The sequence below is a fragment of the Corapipo altera genome, unplaced genomic scaffold (assembly GCF_003945725.1).
Source record: "Corapipo altera isolate COAL_440 unplaced genomic scaffold, ASM394572v1 164, whole genome shotgun sequence".
In the NCBI taxonomy this organism is placed as follows: domain Eukaryota; kingdom Metazoa; phylum Chordata; class Aves; order Passeriformes; family Pipridae; genus Corapipo; species Corapipo altera.
In genome coordinates this window covers 1,714,790-1,732,534 of record NW_020884969.1, presented here as the reverse complement: position 1 = coordinate 1,732,534, position 17,745 = coordinate 1,714,790, and the positions used below count along the sequence as shown (strand labels likewise).

Genomic DNA, 17,745 nt, shown 5'->3' with positions numbered 1-17,745 from the left:
TTTTTTCAATTTTTTTTTATTTTTTCCCTGTTTTTTCAAATTTTTTAAATTTTTTTTCCCATTTTTCCCCCATTTTTTTATTTTTTTTTTCGTTTTCTCCACTAATCAGGGATGTTGCCACACTCTTTTTTAAATCCAACATGTCTCAGCTGTTTGGCCATCTGTGGGTCTCCCAAAACGTTGGGGGGGGAGTGACTGGGCTGGGTGGAGAAAAGAGGCTTTGTTAGGAAGTGTCTCAGCACCATCCCTGTGTGGCAGAGGCATAAAGAGAATATTTAGGAGTGTCTATAAATCGAGATTCCTCCTCCCCCTTCTTTTTCATGATTGTTTAGAATTCCTGGTGGAAGAGGTAATGGATTTGCTTAAATCTGCCCTCAGGAGGTGCTTCTTGTTGGGTGTAATTATTCCATCCTAAAGGAAAAAAAAAAAACAACCAAAGGTTGAGATAAAACCAGATTTTCTTAATCAGAAGAGATGGAGCAAATCTGAATTAAGAGCTGGGCTTCCTTCAAAAACAAATGTAACATCAGCTCAGAGCAACATAATTATTAATCAGAGTATTGCTCTGCTTCCTAGCAATGATTCAGGTGATCTCTACTGATTTAGATGGTTAGGGAAAAGAATATATTCAAGGAAAATAATACATTAAAGTGAATTTCTCAGAATTCTCCTTGTCAGCTTTAGCTGAGTCTCCTCCTCACGCATCCAGGACTCGGATAAATCCCACACAGGATGTGGTGTGTTCCCTTATCTCCCCTTGGCAACCTCCAGTGCATTAGCAGGGAGTGAAAGCAATCATTCCATGCAATCGTTTCATCACCTGACTCATTCCTGGCTGGGTTTTAATTGGATTGTCTGAGCCAGAGCCAGGGGGAAATGGCGATTTCCCAACCCTCGGACAGGTTGATTTGGGCCCAACACGACTCCTCAAGATCAGCCCTTCCTTTCCTTTCCTTTGCCAAAGGAGGTCAGATCCTGCTATTTTTGAGTCCTCATCCTCATGCTGTTCTCTTTTTAATAACCTTTCTGGAACAGCCTCGAATTCTGGTTATTGAGGAACCTTTTTTTTTTTTTTCCCCACTGGCTCTTTAATTGTGATTAAAACAGCACCAAAAGCTGAGTGAGGAGCTCAGATTCCTCTGTTTTTGAAGCACTGGTTGCTCTTGACTCCCAGAGCTGGATGTTGACAGGAAACTCAAACCTAAAAACAGATTCATCTTGTCATTTTAATAAATTAAAGGGAATTTCTTGTGATTTACATTTGGAAATTGGGAGTGGCAATGCATGATCCTGGGATTCAGGGTTGCTTTGGGATGCTGGGCAGTCACATCAAATAGTGGGAGACCAGATGGCAAAGAGAAAGTTGGAATGTTGACTGCAGGTCTCTGAACTTCCGTATATTCCAAATATTCCACATCCAGGTGAGTTTTAGTTGGCTCTCTGTGCCATGGATGCCTTGCCCTGTCAGCACAGAAACACCAGGTACGAGAAATTCGGGATATACTGCACTGCTGTGCATTTATTCCCAGTGATTCCAGAGTATCATCATTATTTCCAGGTGATTCCAGAGTATCATCATTATTTCCAAATAATTTTGGAGGCTTAAGCCCTGGGAGGGTCCTTAGTTTGGAGTGTCTGGGATCAGGATTGAGCAGCTCTGACACTCACACAGAAACAAACCAAATATGATATATTTTTTTACTTGTGTTTTGTTTATTTTTATCTTTTTAGTAGAGTTTTTGAAGGCATTATGTATCACCCTTAATGCTGAACAACATTAAAATTATCTGTTATGCTCCAAAAAAATCCACTAAGACCAGGTTCTCTCCCTCTTTTTCAACACGGGAGGGTCAAAGTCTGAACACAGGACTGAAGAGCAGGACAATAATAAACTGATGAGCATCAAAACAGATAAGAATTATCAAAACTGATGAGCTGTGTCATCTCCCAGGATGTAGAAAATTTCCAGATCAGGGGTATGCTTTGATCATGTTACTCCTTGGGTTTGAATTTTGGGAATTCTCCTTCTAAAACTGCATTATTTTATAGGTTTAACAGCCCGATTTTAATGTATGGAAATACCTCAATCTCTCCTCCTGAAACAGCTCTTTCAGGGGGAACTAAGAGGATTTTTAAGTAGAAATAAGGCATTAATAACTCTTGTTATTATATTTGAGTGTATTAATAATACAGTATTACACTGTAAAATTTTCTCAGTTGATGGAATAACCCTGGCACCAAATTATTTTTCAAAGGCTCAGTAAAACTGATTTTAAAAAAATCAACTAATAGAAATTATTATTAATGTCACTCCATTCACCCCATAACTTGAAAAAAAAAGTTCTGTAGCCTAATGAACATAATATTTCTGCCTGTGGAGAATAAGAAATATTTTATAAATGCCACTTTTGCTAAAATAACCTTTTTGTTTCTCCCCTAAGTTCTGTACTTTGCTTTGAGCAATGGTTTGGCCTTTGTTTGCATCTTTATAAAACTACCCTGATGTTTTTCTTATGGCTTTTTCTCCAGTGATTTCACAGGGGTTTTTTTATTGCCAAGTGCCTTCATCCGAGTTGTGGGAGTTCCTTAGTGGGGATATATTCCTAAATTCTCTCTTGCAAGAATGGAATTAATTTCAGGAAAGAACATCTACTTACTCCCAAGCATATTAAGGCTGCAAAGATTTCAGTCTAATTAAGTTTTTAGCACCGGGGTTGACAGAAATCAGATTTGCTGGTTCATTAGGGGTGTGGGGTTTTTTTCCCTGACTTATTGTTTGATTCCCAGTGAAGTGCTAATGCCTGAAGAAAAAAATTCCTGGTTTTTTCTGAATGGCAACAGGGAACTTCCAACCTCTTCTGGCCGTGGGACAAATCTGCCAAATGCAAGCCCTCAATACTCCAAATCTGGCAGATTCACCAATAATAATTGGTCAGGAATTGGATCTGATATCTCAGACAGCTCATCCAACATTAATTCATTTTCAAGTGATCCAAAGGGAGGAATGTATTTGAGGATTGTGATGTGATTCCTTAATTCCAGTGAGAAGAGGGAAGGGAAGCAGTGCTGGGTTGAACAGCTGTGTGCAGGGTGGGGCCTTGTTTGCTGTTTTGGGGACACCCCACTTCACCTTGCCCCTGTCCATGGGAAAAGGAAGGAGGGTCCAGGTATTCCATGGATTCTACACCGAGCTGGATTTGCTTTGCCCATTTTTAGACTCGTGGGCCCAGTTCCTCACTGGCAAAGCAGAAGGGGAGGTGCTTGGGAATTCCCAACCCTGGCTGGCACTTAAAGGAACGAGTGGCTGAGGCTGGAATGCTGCCCTTGCTCCAGGACAAAGCCACGAACCCCCCAGACATCCCGGTGGCTCCGTGGGGATCTGGCTTTCCCTGATAAACGGGGTGTTCTCCCAGCAGGAGCTGCAGAACCACCTGTCCCGAGGTTGCCGGGAGACACCTGTGAGAGACGGAGCCGTGTCCTTGTGCCTTCCCATCCCGGGAATGCCGGAGCTTCCCGGTGACAGTGACGAATGCAGGGCCTGGAGGGCAGGAGTTGGAGTTATTAAAACTCCAGGACCTTTTTACTTGTCCTCTGGGATCCCTTTTCAAGCAGGAGATGGATGAGGGAATGCTGCATTCACCTTGGGTTGGCCGTTATCCAGGCTGTTTTCCCAGTAATTTATGAGATTCCGCTGCGTTCCCTCCGACTCCTGGTGAAACTGGTGCGGTCCTTCCCTGAATTCATTCTGCTCCCATATATTTCTTTCCCATAACAAGCCAGAGGAACTCAAGAGAAAACCTCCTGAAATGTAATTAAATGTGGCTTTTAACCGTGCTATGGAGGCAGTTTTTGGAGGGGTTGTATGTTTTTAGGCACTTACACAGATAAAATTCCTTAAAAAAAAATATATATATATTTTAGGTGAGTTTGGCATGGAAAGAGGGATCTGCAGTGCCTGGGCTGACACAGCTCCTGGAGTGAATGAGTTTCCTCTGGAATTTCCCATTCAGGTGGCAATTTTATGAGCTTTTATTACAGTTTATTTATTTATTTTTGGGTTGGGTTATGTTTGAAATCGTTACCGGCCCAAGTCTTGCATAGTGGCCAGAATGGTACCAATGGTACCAACGTTAAAACAAGCAAGATTTTAATAATAATTTATTTTACAGAGACAAACCCTACTACATTTTACTGGGAAAGAAACTATATATAATAGATATGTATTTATTTATATAATTATATATTATATTACATAATTATATATATTATATATATTATATTTATATATTATATTTATATATTCTTTTCTATATTATATTATATATTATAATATATAATATGTATTATAATATATATTCTATAAATTTATATAATTATATATGTAATGCATATATTTATATGTAATTATATATTATATATTTTATATATAATATTATATAATATATGTAATTCTGTATGTAGTATAATATCTTGTAATTATATAAATAAATACATATATATAAAATATTTTTTTTATATATAATTATATATGGATATAATTCTAAGTCTCAGAGCAATGACAGTGATGAAAATGGCTCTGAAAGCGAGACCCTTAGATCAGATTCCCTTTGGTCTTTCCCCCACTTTTCCCATTTCCATCCAAAGGATGGGTTAATTTGAATTTCATTGCTTTCCACCCGTGGGGAAATATCAAATGCTCGGCATTATCACAGCCTCATACCCCAAAGGAGGGGGACAGGTGGTGTGTTTGGCCCTTCACTCCACATCCACAGCGAGCTCATTAATTTGTGGATTCGCGCATTTTCCTGGGAAGAGGCCTCCGGTCTCTGTCCCCAAAAAGCAGCTGTGATTGATCATCGGGGGCAGGAAGGGAAAATCCTTGGGAATTAGTCATATGAGCATTTAAATGAACGCCGTTCCTACGGAGAAGTGTTGTTTTTCCCGGGAGGAATGTGGAAATCGATGTTTTTAACCTCCTTCCTGAGCACCTGCCACCGTGTGTTCCGTGAGGGAAGCGGCGCCTCCAAAACCGTTGGAGTCTTGGATTCTCCGAGGGAAACACGGTTCTGTTGGATGCTCTGTACCAGCCCAGCAGATGGGAGGGGGGAAAAAATCAGGTTACAGAAATCCCACTGTCACATCTGGGATATCTTGGTTCCTGCCAGGACCGAGCAGGATGTGGAGCCCTCAACCCCAACCTGCTCCTGTGTTTCCTACTTGGTTTTTGGCATTAGTTGGATGTCTCTGAGGGCCTGGAGCTGCATATTGAGGAGGAATTCTGGGCTGTGAGCATGGGGAGGCCCTGGCACAGGTTGCCCCGAGAAGCTGTGGCTGCCCCTGGATCCCTGGAAGTGTCCAAGGCCAGGTTGGACGGGACTTGGAGCAACCTGGGATAGGGGAAGGTGTCCCTGCCCATGGCAGGGGTTGGAACTGGATGGTGTTTAAGGTGCCTTCCCATCCAAACTAGTCTGAGATTCTGTGATTCCATGAAGCTGGGATGGCTCCAGGCTGCGGTTCTCAGTTTCCCATCAGACAAATCCCGTGGGATGAAGCTCCAAGGAATTAAAGGAAAACACTGAGCTCCAGGGAGAGCTTGGAGCCCCTTCCAGACCCTAAAGGGGTTCCAGGAGAGCTGGAGAGGGACTTGGGACAAGGGATGGAGGGACAGGACACAGGGAATGGCTTCCCACTGCCAGAGGGCAGGGAGAGATGGGAGATTGGGAAGGAATTCCTGGCTGGGAGGGTGGGGAGGGGCTGGGCTGGAATTCCCAGAGAAGCTGTGGCTGCCCCTGGATCCCTGGGAGTGTCCAAGGCCGGGTTGGACGGGACTTGGAGCAACCTGGGCTAGTGGAAGATATCCCTGCCCATGGCAGAGGATGGATTAGATATCTCTAAAGTCCCTTCCAACCCAAACCATTTCTATATTATATATTTATATTATATTTCTATATTACATTCCTGTATTATATTTCTATATTATATTTCTATATGACATTGCAACATTATATTCCCTGCCAGTGGGGCTTTACTATAAATAAAGACCCAAAGCAGATCACTGGAAAATGTTTTGCATTTTGAGGGATGTGTGGAGTTTGGATATTCCAGATGAATTCATGGTTCCATGTATTGTAATTGTATCTAACCCTCTCCAAGTCTGCAACAACTTCACTGTTTTAAAGTTGTATTTTTTACTCTTCCTAAATAGCTGGGCAGTAAAGAAATTCAAATCTCCTTTAAATTTTTGCTTGGAATTATTTATGGCACCCAGAGTGAATATATTGAGCCAGAAGTGTTGATATCAAGTGATTTACTGCAATATCTCCGTGGAAGTAATACAGTGAGCAACTGGGAGCTTTAGTGCTGGAACTGGTGGTTTATTCTTAATGCAAAAATCAAATTAAATTCCCTTCAGGGCAGTAGTTCTGCCAGGGGAGACTTGGCCCTGTGGACAAGCATTATATATGTAAATTTAAAAATATACCTGAACATCACCGTAATTAAGAAATGATGAATTTCACCACTTATTCCACTTAATGCCACGTAGTGAAATAATGAGGTTAATTTTTGAGAGCTTCTTTTTTGTCGGGTAATTTTTTTAATTGGGCAGTTGTTCATTTTTTTATTTTATTTTTTTTTTTCCCTGAGTGGGCTCTCACAGGTTGGTGACAAAACCACCCAGAAAACCCTCAGACTTGTCCTGGTTAAATGGTGGCAAGCATAGGAAGATCCATTTGACCCTTTGACAGGGTCAAATGCCCCTTTGGTTTTCCTGGGGCAGAGGTGGATGGGAAACACTGAGAAAATCTTCTAATAATGCTCATTAATTTCCACGCTTTTATTTCCCACCTGCAGTGGTGATAATATTAAAAAATGTGCAATAATGCGAAGTACTAAACCAATTATCCTGTATTTTCACTGGTCCATGTAGAAGCAGTGCTGCCCCTCAGCATTAAATGGTTGGAATATTCAAAGGCTGTGAATATTCCTGGAAAATCCTCTTAGCACAGGGACTACACTGAATTCAGATTTTCAGTTTGGGGGGAAAAAAATGGTCCTTGATATTGTTCTAGGAGGTTGTGTCTGTGTTTTTATGTTAAAACAGAGGATCAGAGGGAAGCTCTGACTCTCACTGACACATCTTTCGTGAACCAATAACACTCAGCCTTAAAAGATGCCCCACAGTTCGTGTTGGAAGCTATTCCAAAATCCTGCTCCCATGAGAATGGTGTTTCCTCATGGCTGCTGCAGCCCTATTTCTTTCCTATTGCTCAGCTTAAGTTGGTTTTTTCCCCCACATTTCAGTGTTTAGCTGTTTCATGTTATGTAGCCATTGTACTTTTCGTGCTTTCTTGTCCTTAAAGGGCCAGAGAGCATCACCTGAACATCCCCTTCTTCTTCCAGGAGGGTCTGGCTGTTCCCTGCCCTCCTGCCAGCCCTGCTTGACATCCCTCTGAACTCCCAAAGGGAATTCCAGAGCATTCCAGCCTCACTTTTGCCTCAAAGAGGCTCGAAACGTCGTGTTGGAGGTTTTCTGACCATCCCTCCCTCTGCTGTGATGAAAAGCAGGGGAAGATCTTCCTATACCCTAAATCAGTGGGTGTTTGAGATCATAGAATCATGGAATGGTTTGGGTTGGAAGGAATCTTAAAGCTCGGCCTGTCCCAACCCCCTGCCATGGGCAGGGACACCTCCCACTATCCCAGGTTGCTCCAAGCCAACTTGACCTTGGACACTTCCAGGAATCTAGGGGCAGCCACAGCTTCTCTGGGAATTCCATCCCAGCCCCTCAACACCCTCACAGGGAAGAATTCCTTCCCAGTATCGCAGCTGTCCCTGCCCTCTGGCAGCGGGAGGCCATTCCCTGTGTCCTGTCCCTCCACCCCTTGTCCAAAATCCCTTGTAAATAGTTTCTCTCTCCATGTTTCCTGGAGGCCCCTTCAGGTCCTGGAAGGCCACAGTCAGGTCACCCCAGCACCTTCTCTTCTCCAGGCTGAACAATCCCAGCTCTCTCAGCCTTTATCCCAGCTCTCCCAGCCTTTGTTGGAATTCCATGGTCACACTGACAGCGTCACACAAGTGCTTTTAGAGGACTTAATTCCACCAGCATCAATTTGTTCCTTTCCTCTGCGGCTTGGTGGTGTCTTTGAGGCTTAAACCCCAAGTTCTCCATCCTTGAAGGTTCAGTTTTTGAGCTGAGTTACCAATTCAAGAAGGCCCCTGGATGCCTGTTTGTTTTGCAGCTGCCCTACAGACCTTCCCAGAAGGAATATCTTTGTGTCTTCTCCATGTCTTTTCCAAACAAACCCTTTGTACATCAAAACGTTGGCAAAAATAGGCCTCGGGAGCGTTTTCGAGTTGATCTCCCCCAAGAAAAAGGGTTTTGCTGGGTTGATAAGAATCAGGCAGATGTATCTCGCTGGTGCCTCAAATTCCCAAGGGAGGGACACAGGGTGGAACCAACCACTGAAGGCCAAGGAATAAAGGATCAGCGTTGAGCATCCACGAAACATTCCACTGGGATTTTTCCCAGCGGCACCCGCAGCACCTGGTCCTATATAGGTTAATCCCGTCAAAGAGACGAGTCTTTATGATTTGTAGGCTAGAAAATATTTCACAGTTATTCAGGGCACGGACAAAAGGACCAGAAATACAAATAAAAGGCCAAGACCTCACAGCAGTTGAGCCTTTTGTTTGAGGCAGGACCGGGCTCCGTCATGGTCCGGGGAGCCCCGGGACAAAGGAGCTCTGGCCGTGTTTGCTTTGGCTCCGGGCAGGGGGAGTTGGTTTAAATGAGTTTATAAATGGAGGAGTGAACGAGGATGGGTTGGAGAGTCCTCTTTTTTTCTCCTTTTCTCTCCCCAGGTGCCTCAGATGAGCCGCCCGGATTTGATCCTGTTCCTCATGAAGTATCTCATGGCCTTGGTGGTCGGGATTCCCTCCGTGTTCTGGGTTGGCAGCAAGAAGACCTGCTTTGAGTGGGCCAGTTTCTTCCACGGGCGCAGGAAAAAAGAGTGAGTGTGGGAATCTGTGGGATAAACTGGCAAATCACCTCTGCCCTCATAGTCCTGCAAGAGTATTTCAGTTGTTTTTTTGGTGGAGGCACAACAGGACACGAAAACAATCCATGTTTCCGCTTCATACATAAAGCAGATGCTTATTTCTAAATAAAAAATAACTCATTGATTTTGAAGATTACTTGTTCCTTTAATTTTGTGTATATAGAGATAACAAATATGTTATCTTCTAATATTTATACATTAGGGGTTTTTTTTTCTCCTTCCTCAGTCATAGTGTGTTGTGATCAGGGTAGACTTTTGGTTCTTAAGAGTTTTTTGGTCTTCGTCATTAAATAAAAATTTCTGTGCGTAAGAATGTAACTGCACCTGCCCATTATTTAAAACATGTATTTATCTACATATATATTCATACATATATATGTAGATAATATGTATGCATATTTATATGTGTGTGTATAACATATGACATATTTATACATATATATGTAAATATATACACATAATTTATATATAACATATATATGTTATATGTGTTATATATGTTATATGTATTATATATATTATATTATATATAAAATATGTATATATTATCTACATATATATGTTATATATATAACATATATATAACATATACATGTATATGTAGATAATATGTTATATATCTACATATATATGTAGATAATATATACATATTTTTATATATATATAACATATAACATATATATACTTATATATGTTAACTATACCACGAGGTACTTGAAAATACTTGAAAAAGAGACAGTTTTGTTAGAAACTTCTCACTAACCAAAGGGGAGTGAGGAAGGACAAAACAAGCAACAGCTCAAAAAAACCCTGAAATTCCTTATTTTTTCCATAATTTGGTCCCAGAATCAAATCTACATCCCTCTGTCTTCAAAATATTTTTTAGCTAGAATTAGTTTTCAGGTGAACAGCACAACTACTCTGCCACTTACAGAAAGAAGTGGAATTGAAAGGTTTTATTTATAAATGTGTTTTTCTAGTCAACTGAATCAGACCTTTAAATTGAAGTTAAACACAAGTGCTTTTCACCGTGGTCGCAGTTAAAAGAATCTGTCTCTCCTATTAATTTCCATTATGCATTAGTGCTGAAATGCAGTTTGATAAAGTGACAATTAGAATGTCTTGGAGCTTCTGTGAGGGTGAAATTAATTTAAGACCAAGGTGTGGCATAAATTTAGAGACAGTCTGTGAGGTTTGGTAGTAGCCGTGAGGAGCTATTTTCATAACAAATATCGTGTTTTAAGTAGATGTTTTAAAATAGACCCAGAAAGAGAGAAGCGTTTAAGTGAGTCCTCCGGGACTTTTTGCCCGTCCTTGGCAGGATGGAGCCAGATTCCTTCATTTTCCTCTGAGCAGGAAGAGACAGAGCCGACACAAACCTCCCTCCTCGGGGAGCCTGGCACCCTCTGGGAGCAAGAAAACGGGGAGGAGGAGCTGGCCAGGCACAGGAAAGGGAACATGAAAGAACAGCACAGAGAGTGGGAGGGGAGCAAAAGGCCTCCACAAGGAAGAGATTAAATCCCAAAAAGGGATGTCGGGGATGTGCTGCAGCTCCTTTCATCACACCCCGGTGGAGCAGCCAAGTGTGTGAGTGGCGACCCTGGGGCTGAGGCCGCAGGGCAGCGCTTGGGTATTATTTTATATGTTGTGTTTCGCCAGGTGCCCTCCTCCTGAAGGTTCTAATCCAGACTTTAGATGCTCTTTTGAGTGAGGAGGTGGCTTTCTGTGTTCCCTGAGAGGCAGTTCCCTGGGGAATCCAAGCCTGCCGGGTCACAGTGCTATCCCAAGGGTTTCTCCTGTAACAACATCCGCAAACCAACCCCGCAAACGCTGTGATCATTCCCATGTCCAGGCTGGAGGGTCAGGCCCGGGGATTAGGAAGGATTCAAGAACATGGACTTTGCTAAAATACCCAGCTACAGAGATGCTTCAAAATGAGGCAATTAGGGACGCAACAATGCAAACAGAGGCTCTGATTTGCCGAGCTGTGCCCGCTTGTTTTGTTTGTAAAGCAGTCCCACCGCCGCAATTAGCGTTAATTGTTCCAACTGCTTGTCTTGCTCAGAGTTGTAAACGAGAGTCGCCAAGTGCTGCAGGAGCCAGACTTCGCCCAGTCTCTCCTGAGGGATCCCAACACCCCCATCATCCGAAAGTCCAGGGGCACTTCCACGCAGGGCACCTCGACCCACGCCTCCTCCACCCAGCTGGCCATGCTGGACGACCAGAGGAGCAAGGCAGGGAGCGTCCACAGCAAAGTGAGCAGCTACCACGGCAGCCTGCACCGCTCGCGGGACGGACGGTACGTGTGTCCCAAAAAAACGTGGAGTCGTGGAATGGCCTGGGTGGGAAGGGACCTGATAGCTCATCCAGTCGCAACCCTCTGCCATGGCTAATCTGGCTTTGGACACTTCCAGGGATGAGGCAGCCACAGCTTCTCTGGGAATTCCAACCCAGTCCCTCACCACTCTCACAGCCAAGAATTTCTTCCCAATCCCCCATGCATCCCTGCCCTCTGGCAGTGGGAAACCATTCCCTGTGTCCTGTCCCTCCAGCCCTTGTCCCAAGTCCCTCTCCAGCTCTCCTGGAGCCCCTTTAGGCACTGGAAGGGGCTCCAGGGTCTCCCTGGATCCCTGTGTTCTCCAGGTGAACACCCGCAGCTCTTCCCAGCCTGGATCCAGAGCCTGAGATTCTGGAAGTCCACAACCTCTCTGGGAAAATGGTGTAAAAGATTGGACAGGCCCCTGCTTGTGTGGCCACCATGGTGCTAAAACTGGATGTTCTTCTGTTGCATCTCCTCTCCCTGTTAGTGTCTGGATTGGAGAGAGGGAAAATATGATGGTATTTTCAGAGTCCCTGCAGGTCTCCACGAGTTACACAGCGTGGCCGTGTCCAGTGCTGGTTTTCCTGCACGTGGAAAAACAGACCTGTCCTAACATCAGCTCAGTGATTTTGTGGCTGCTTTTGTCTGTGTGCAAATCGATTTTGTGTCTCTAAATAGCCCTGGCCCTGCTGAAGCAAAGGGGAGCACAAGTTGCCCACTCTGACTTGAGGTGCGGTTAAGGTTTATAACACCATTTATCGTGGAGTGTTTTACTCCCCTAATTACCGATACGCTGGAGTAAGAACCGAGTAAGAACCGTTGTGAAAGGAGTTGAAACGCTTTGCCTGGGGCTGTGTGAGCCGAATGACTGAGCTAAGCAGGGGAAGGACCTTCCTCCCAAGAGCGGAGGGTTGGTGAGATCTATTTAGGTTGTGCCCTGAGCGAGGCGGTAACGACGGCGATAATTGTCCTGTGTTTTCCCTGACTCAGGTACACTCCCTGCAGCTACAGAGGCGTGGAGGAACGACTACCTCACGGCAGCATGTCCCGACTGACCGACCACTCCAGGCACAGCAGCTCCCACCGGCTGAACGAGCAGTCACGGCACAGCAGCATCAGGGACCTCAGCAGCAACCCGCTGACACACATCACGCACGGCACCAGCATGAACCGCGTCATCGAGGAGGATGGCACCAGTGCCTGAGCCGGGAGGAGCGCTCCTGGAGCTTGGAGTGGTTGCACAGCTCGTGGTCCCTTCCTCAGTATTATCATCCTCTCGTCAGGTGCTGAATTTGGGCTGAATCAGGAAGCCAAAAGCGGCGTCGTGGCCGACGCTGTCGTGGAGCTCCAGTGCTCAGCTGTCCCGAATTCCTGAGTAAAAAGCTGGTCGTCTCCTTTGAACCTCTCTGTAGGTGATTATTTATTCCATGGCTGGTCCTCATCAGACACCACTGCTGAAATTCTTTGTGGAAAACGGTCTCCCTTTTCCTCCCTCTCTCCCTCCGCGTGTCGGGAGGTTCCGCCCCGAAAACTCGCTGCCGGGGTCGCGCTGAGGGTTTTTCTGGTGAGACTTGCGAACTCCTGGTTGCTGAAGGAATTCCTCAGCACACCTCTTTGACACAATTCTTGCTTGTCTCCATCGTGTACATCAGGAGGAGACACATCAAATGCTGCCCGAGGGACACCTGTGCGAGCCGGGATGGTCACACTGGAAACACAACGGAGAAGGAAATCCCACTGAGGATCCCCAGCTCTTCCCAGAGCTGCTCAGGCTCAGCCACTGGGACGGGGTGGGAGAGTGGGGGGAAGAGACACAGGCAGGAAAGAGCGATTTTTTTATGACTTGTAATTGTCCTTGCTTTTTTACAAAAAGACTATTTAAATTTTCTACTCGTTTACAGTTTCTGTAGGAAGAGAACGGCTTTTCAAACCAGTTATCGAGATGATATTCAGCCACTTATTTTTTAGAGTCCTGTACAGAAGCTGAGGTTGCCTGTTCCTGATCTATTTAAAAAAAAAAACAACTTATAATAGGAAAGCTGAATTTTTCCCCCAGCCAGGAATGTAGAGCCCGTTCCCTACAACCAGAGCAAGGCCTGTTTCCGAGCCCCAGCTCCTGGGTGAGGAAAGGCTGAGGCCAAAAGGACCGGAGGAGTTTATTCAGGGATGATCCGCCTGCCTTGCGATGTCACGGCTGGTTTGGGGGGGGGGGGGATTCTCTGTGCTGAGCAAGAATTTAGAAAATGAGTGGGAGAAATCCAGGCAGGAGCTGCCCACAGACGGGGAAAGAGCAGGATGTGGCAGCCGGAATTGCTGTCTTGAGGAGGAGGAGATGGGATCCATTGTAAATTTTTGGCTCCTTCCCAGCCGGGGATTTTGCATTATGGATCAACCTCTGCTGTAGGGTGTTTTCTTCTCATTCAGATTCACAGTGGAGAATTCTCAGTTTGGGCTTTTTTAATGTGGAAACACTCTGTTGGGAGGCACTGGAGGTGGAAGTGGAGGCACATCATGGACTGTACCGTGGATCTTCCGGAGCATCTGCTGTCGGGATTCATTCAGCGTGAGGAGACACTGATCCCATGTAAACCTACCTCAGTAATTACTACAGACCATTGCTGGGAGATGAATCCTTATTTTTGCATTGTCCTTACTGTGTAATTCCCTTTCCGAGGCACGCTGGAGAAGCCTTTGGAGACAGTTTGTGTGGCACAGCCTCGAGGGCAGGGGTGGGGCAGCAGCTCCCGGGGCTGCTCCACAATTACTCCTGTTAATTGTCGCTGATGACACAACAGCAAAGCCGGGGGATCAAGGGCTGCCTCGGGAGGCACCGAGTCTTAGAGATCCATTTATCCTAAATTGAGATACATTTATCCTAAATTGTCCGTCTTGCTTCCACCGGGCTTCTTGCTCCAAAGGAGAGGCACAGAGGGAACCCGGCGTGGAATCACAGTCCAGGGAGGGAGTTCTGCACCCGCTCCCCCCCGGGGCAGAGCAGACTCTGCTGTGCCTGTTTGCTCAGCAAACAGCCCCGGGGGCCATTCCCAGGGATAACGGGCTGTCCACAGGGATAACTGCCCAGATCCCTACAGCGCCTCTTCCAAAGCAGAAAGGGTGTGGAAAATCCCGAAACCAGCAAAACTACAACTCCCTGGAAGCCCCAGAGGTGGAACCTTTGTTATTTTCAGGTTCAGCTCCTACTAAATAATCTGCTGCTTCAAAGGGATGATCCATTCAGGAATCTGGATCTGCAGAAGGAGCCGGGAAGCTGAGTTTTCCTAAGCACTGGACCTAGACTAAATAAGCTCAAGTGTTTACATTGATCTTCTTGGTTCAATTTCCAGTACCTTTATATATATATATATATATATATATATATATAAATTTTAGCAATGCTTTGACTTGTTTAGAGTCAGGGAGGGGAACAGTGATGGAGGTTTGAAACAAATTCTGCTGGAAATGTTAATTTGGGAGGTTCAGTCCCCCTATTGCCTCCAGATGGGAATATCTCAGCCATTCCTTGCTCATGGATCCTGTAAAGGACAGATTCCTGTCACCCCAGAGAGGTGATTAAACCTAAAGTTAGAGTTCTGGTTGGAGTTTTTGCCTCCCTGCTCCCTCTCTTTTATCTTCAACACCTGAGCTCTGGGCAGAGCATTCCTCCTGGGATTTTGAAGCCCATCCCCGAGGTCAGATTGTCCCAGCCCTGGTGCACTTCCACAGCCAGGGCACTTCAGCTCCCAGATCATCCTGCCCAGGGGCTCTGACCCATATCCCAGTTGGAATGTGGCCCAGCCACCACCTCTGGCAGGGGCACCAGGCACGTTTTTGGGGTGCTTTCCTAACTTTGGCACATCCTGCTCACCCGGAAGAGCTCCAGCCTGGGCACCAGATTTTTGGGATTGGTGCCAAGCTTTAAATTCCCCTGGAGCTTAAACCTCTGCTTTAATAAGCCCCTGCCCAGGAGGACAGTTGTGCAGTCACTGGAACACTCCAGGTGCTTTGGGCTTTGGCTGCCTGGATGTTCCTGCAGCTGAACACACATTCCTCGTGGGGGTCCAGCACTGCTTTATCCCTTCCCAGCAGAAACAGGACACCAAAAACTGGGCCCCTTCTCCTGGGAAACAGGCAGAGAAGCTGCCCAGCTTGTCCAGCTCATCCCAACAGCAGGTTAATGTATTCCCCCCTCCTACACACACGAGGTGACCTGAGCCCCAAAACTCTGCTCTGCAAGATCGCGACAGCGAAGCTTCCCACAAAATGCACGGCTTCTCATTCCCAGTATTCCCAAGGAGCTGCATCTCCTGGTTTGTGAACCCAATTGCTGCTGACAACGGATTCCCCAGAGCCTGTGATGTTCCTTCTTTCCTAACCCCTTCGTAGCTCTTGTTGTTCACTGCAATATCCCAAATCGGAGCTGCAGCCGCGTTGCATGGAAAAGGAGCAGCCGCCCTTCCCTTGGATCTCTGCCACTCATCCTTTTTTAGAGCACAATCAATCCAACAGCAGCAAAAAGCCACGTTCAGGTGTAAATGTGTTTGTCTGCTCTCGATGCCTTCCCTTCTCCTAGACCCAAATTTTGCTCTGGAAGCGTTGGATACCAGCTGTACTGGGGGTTGGGGGTGAGCATGGGGCAAAAATCCAGCTGCAGCAAAATCCAGCACTGCTCCCAATTTGTTCCAACAAGGAGGGGAGGGAAAACCCCTCATAAAGGGCTTGAGGAAAAGAGCCAGGAGAGCTGGGTTAATGCCCACCCTTCCAAGGGAACTGACTCCATAGCCCACTTCCAGGGGGATGAGGATCCCAAAACAGCACTGGGGAGCGAGCAACCCCCCTGTGCCATGAAAATGGGGCACAGAGCAGAGTAACCCTGCATGGGAGACATCCTGAGGTCCACCTCGAACAGCAGAATGTCCAGCTGAATGTGAAATTTCCCTCCTCTCCCCATGTGCTCCTTTCCTACTCGGATCGAGGTTTACTTCCACCCGAGGCGGGGCGTTTTCCGCAGTTCCTGCCTGTCAAGAGCAGCCGTGGGGGCCGTGCATGGGGGCACTCGGTGCATGTAATGCTTTGCCTGGGCACTCTTGTGTCCCTGCTTTACCATCATCCACCTGGATGGGAGGGGAAGGAGCTCCCGTGTCCGTGAGTCCCGCACGGAGGAGGAACACGGGGGCCAGTCCTGACCCGACCTGCGCTCGGCTCTGGGTAGGCTCGTTTACAGTAGTCCAGTGTCGGTTTTGTAAAGTTTAATTTTCTTAGCACTTTAACTGTGAGTGTACAAACTGTAGTAGGTGTACATTTTCGTTTTAGACCTTTGGAAGTTTTTAATAAAACGTTTGAAACGCCCCGGTCTCTCTCTGTCGACAGGTTTTCAACCCCTCTCCGCGACCCCCCCCCTTTAAAATCCCGGTTCAGCGGCAGCTGAGTTGAAAGATTAAATAATTGAGGATCAGGTTTGACTCTGGCCAGCAGTGCCCTGAATCTGAAGAAAGGCTTTCTAGGCTTAATCTTCCCCCAGCATCTGTGCTCGTGGACGCCGGGCACCCTTCCAGCAAACACAAGATTTTGGGCTCTGGTTTGTTCCACCCTTTTATGAGAACAGACCACTCCAACCGCCGGCATTCCGTGAGCAGAGACAAGCGAAGGGCAAACAGGTTTGGGAGCAGCGATTCCAGGGGTGTTTGGGGTTTTTTTTTTAATTGCCAAATCAAACCTGAGAACTGGCTGATGAGTGATTTACTTTAAGTAGCTGTCTGGCGTTTGGGCGGGGACGCGGTGGTTTCATGTGCTGAGCCTGGCACGGCTGGTGATAAAATAACTCACTAATCACGGCTGGGGCTGGTTTAGCACTGGGGGCTGGTTTGGGCCTCGTTAAGATCAATAGTTCAGGGATGAAACTTTAGGAGATGGACAGCTTGGAGATAAAACTTCAGGTTTTAAAGCCTGAAGTCCTGCCAGGGCCACGTGGAGGTGTGAAATCAGCTCCTCCTCAGCAGAGCAGCTCCATCTGGAAAAATCAGCCTTCCCCGGGAATGCTGCAGCTGCAGCACCCAAAGAGTCCTTGGAGCAGTGGTAGGAAAAGCCCTTCTAGGGAAAACCAAGGTGGGGCTGTGGCTGCTGAGTGCTGGGGACTCATGGAGCTGTTGGGGACACTTGTCCTGCTGTAGGGACCTGCACCTTGGCAAGGAGGGCAGGAGGGACAATATCCTTTCTCCTCCTTCTCCCCTGGATTTAAACTCTGGCTGTTGTGGGTTGTGAGCAGCTGACTCCAAAGTCAAGCAGCCAAAGATATGATCCAGCTCAGCCTCTTGGAGCCCCAAGGAGGATTCTCCCTGCAGCTAAAACCATCAGGGGTGAGGAATGGGA

General features: G+C 46.2%; 1 protein-coding gene across 5 annotated transcripts in view; it reads left to right on the top strand.

Annotated features, from left to right (window-relative positions):
- The window catches only part of FZD3 (frizzled class receptor 3), a 51,012-nt gene extending 34,287 nt beyond the window's left edge, over positions 1–16,725 (top strand). For all 5 annotated transcript variants that reach the window (XM_027665089.1, XM_027665090.1, XM_027665092.1 and 2 more), the window contains 3 exons: positions 8,863–9,011; positions 11,125–11,358; positions 12,370–16,725. In XM_027665089.1, coding sequence (XP_027520890.1) covers positions 8,863–9,011; positions 11,125–11,358; positions 12,370–12,583 — 597 coding nt within the window. In that variant the 3' untranslated portion in view covers positions 12,584–16,725. The remainder of the gene's footprint in view (positions 1–8,862; positions 9,012–11,124; positions 11,359–12,369) is intronic.
- Positions 16,726–17,745: the final 1,020 nt, after the last annotated feature.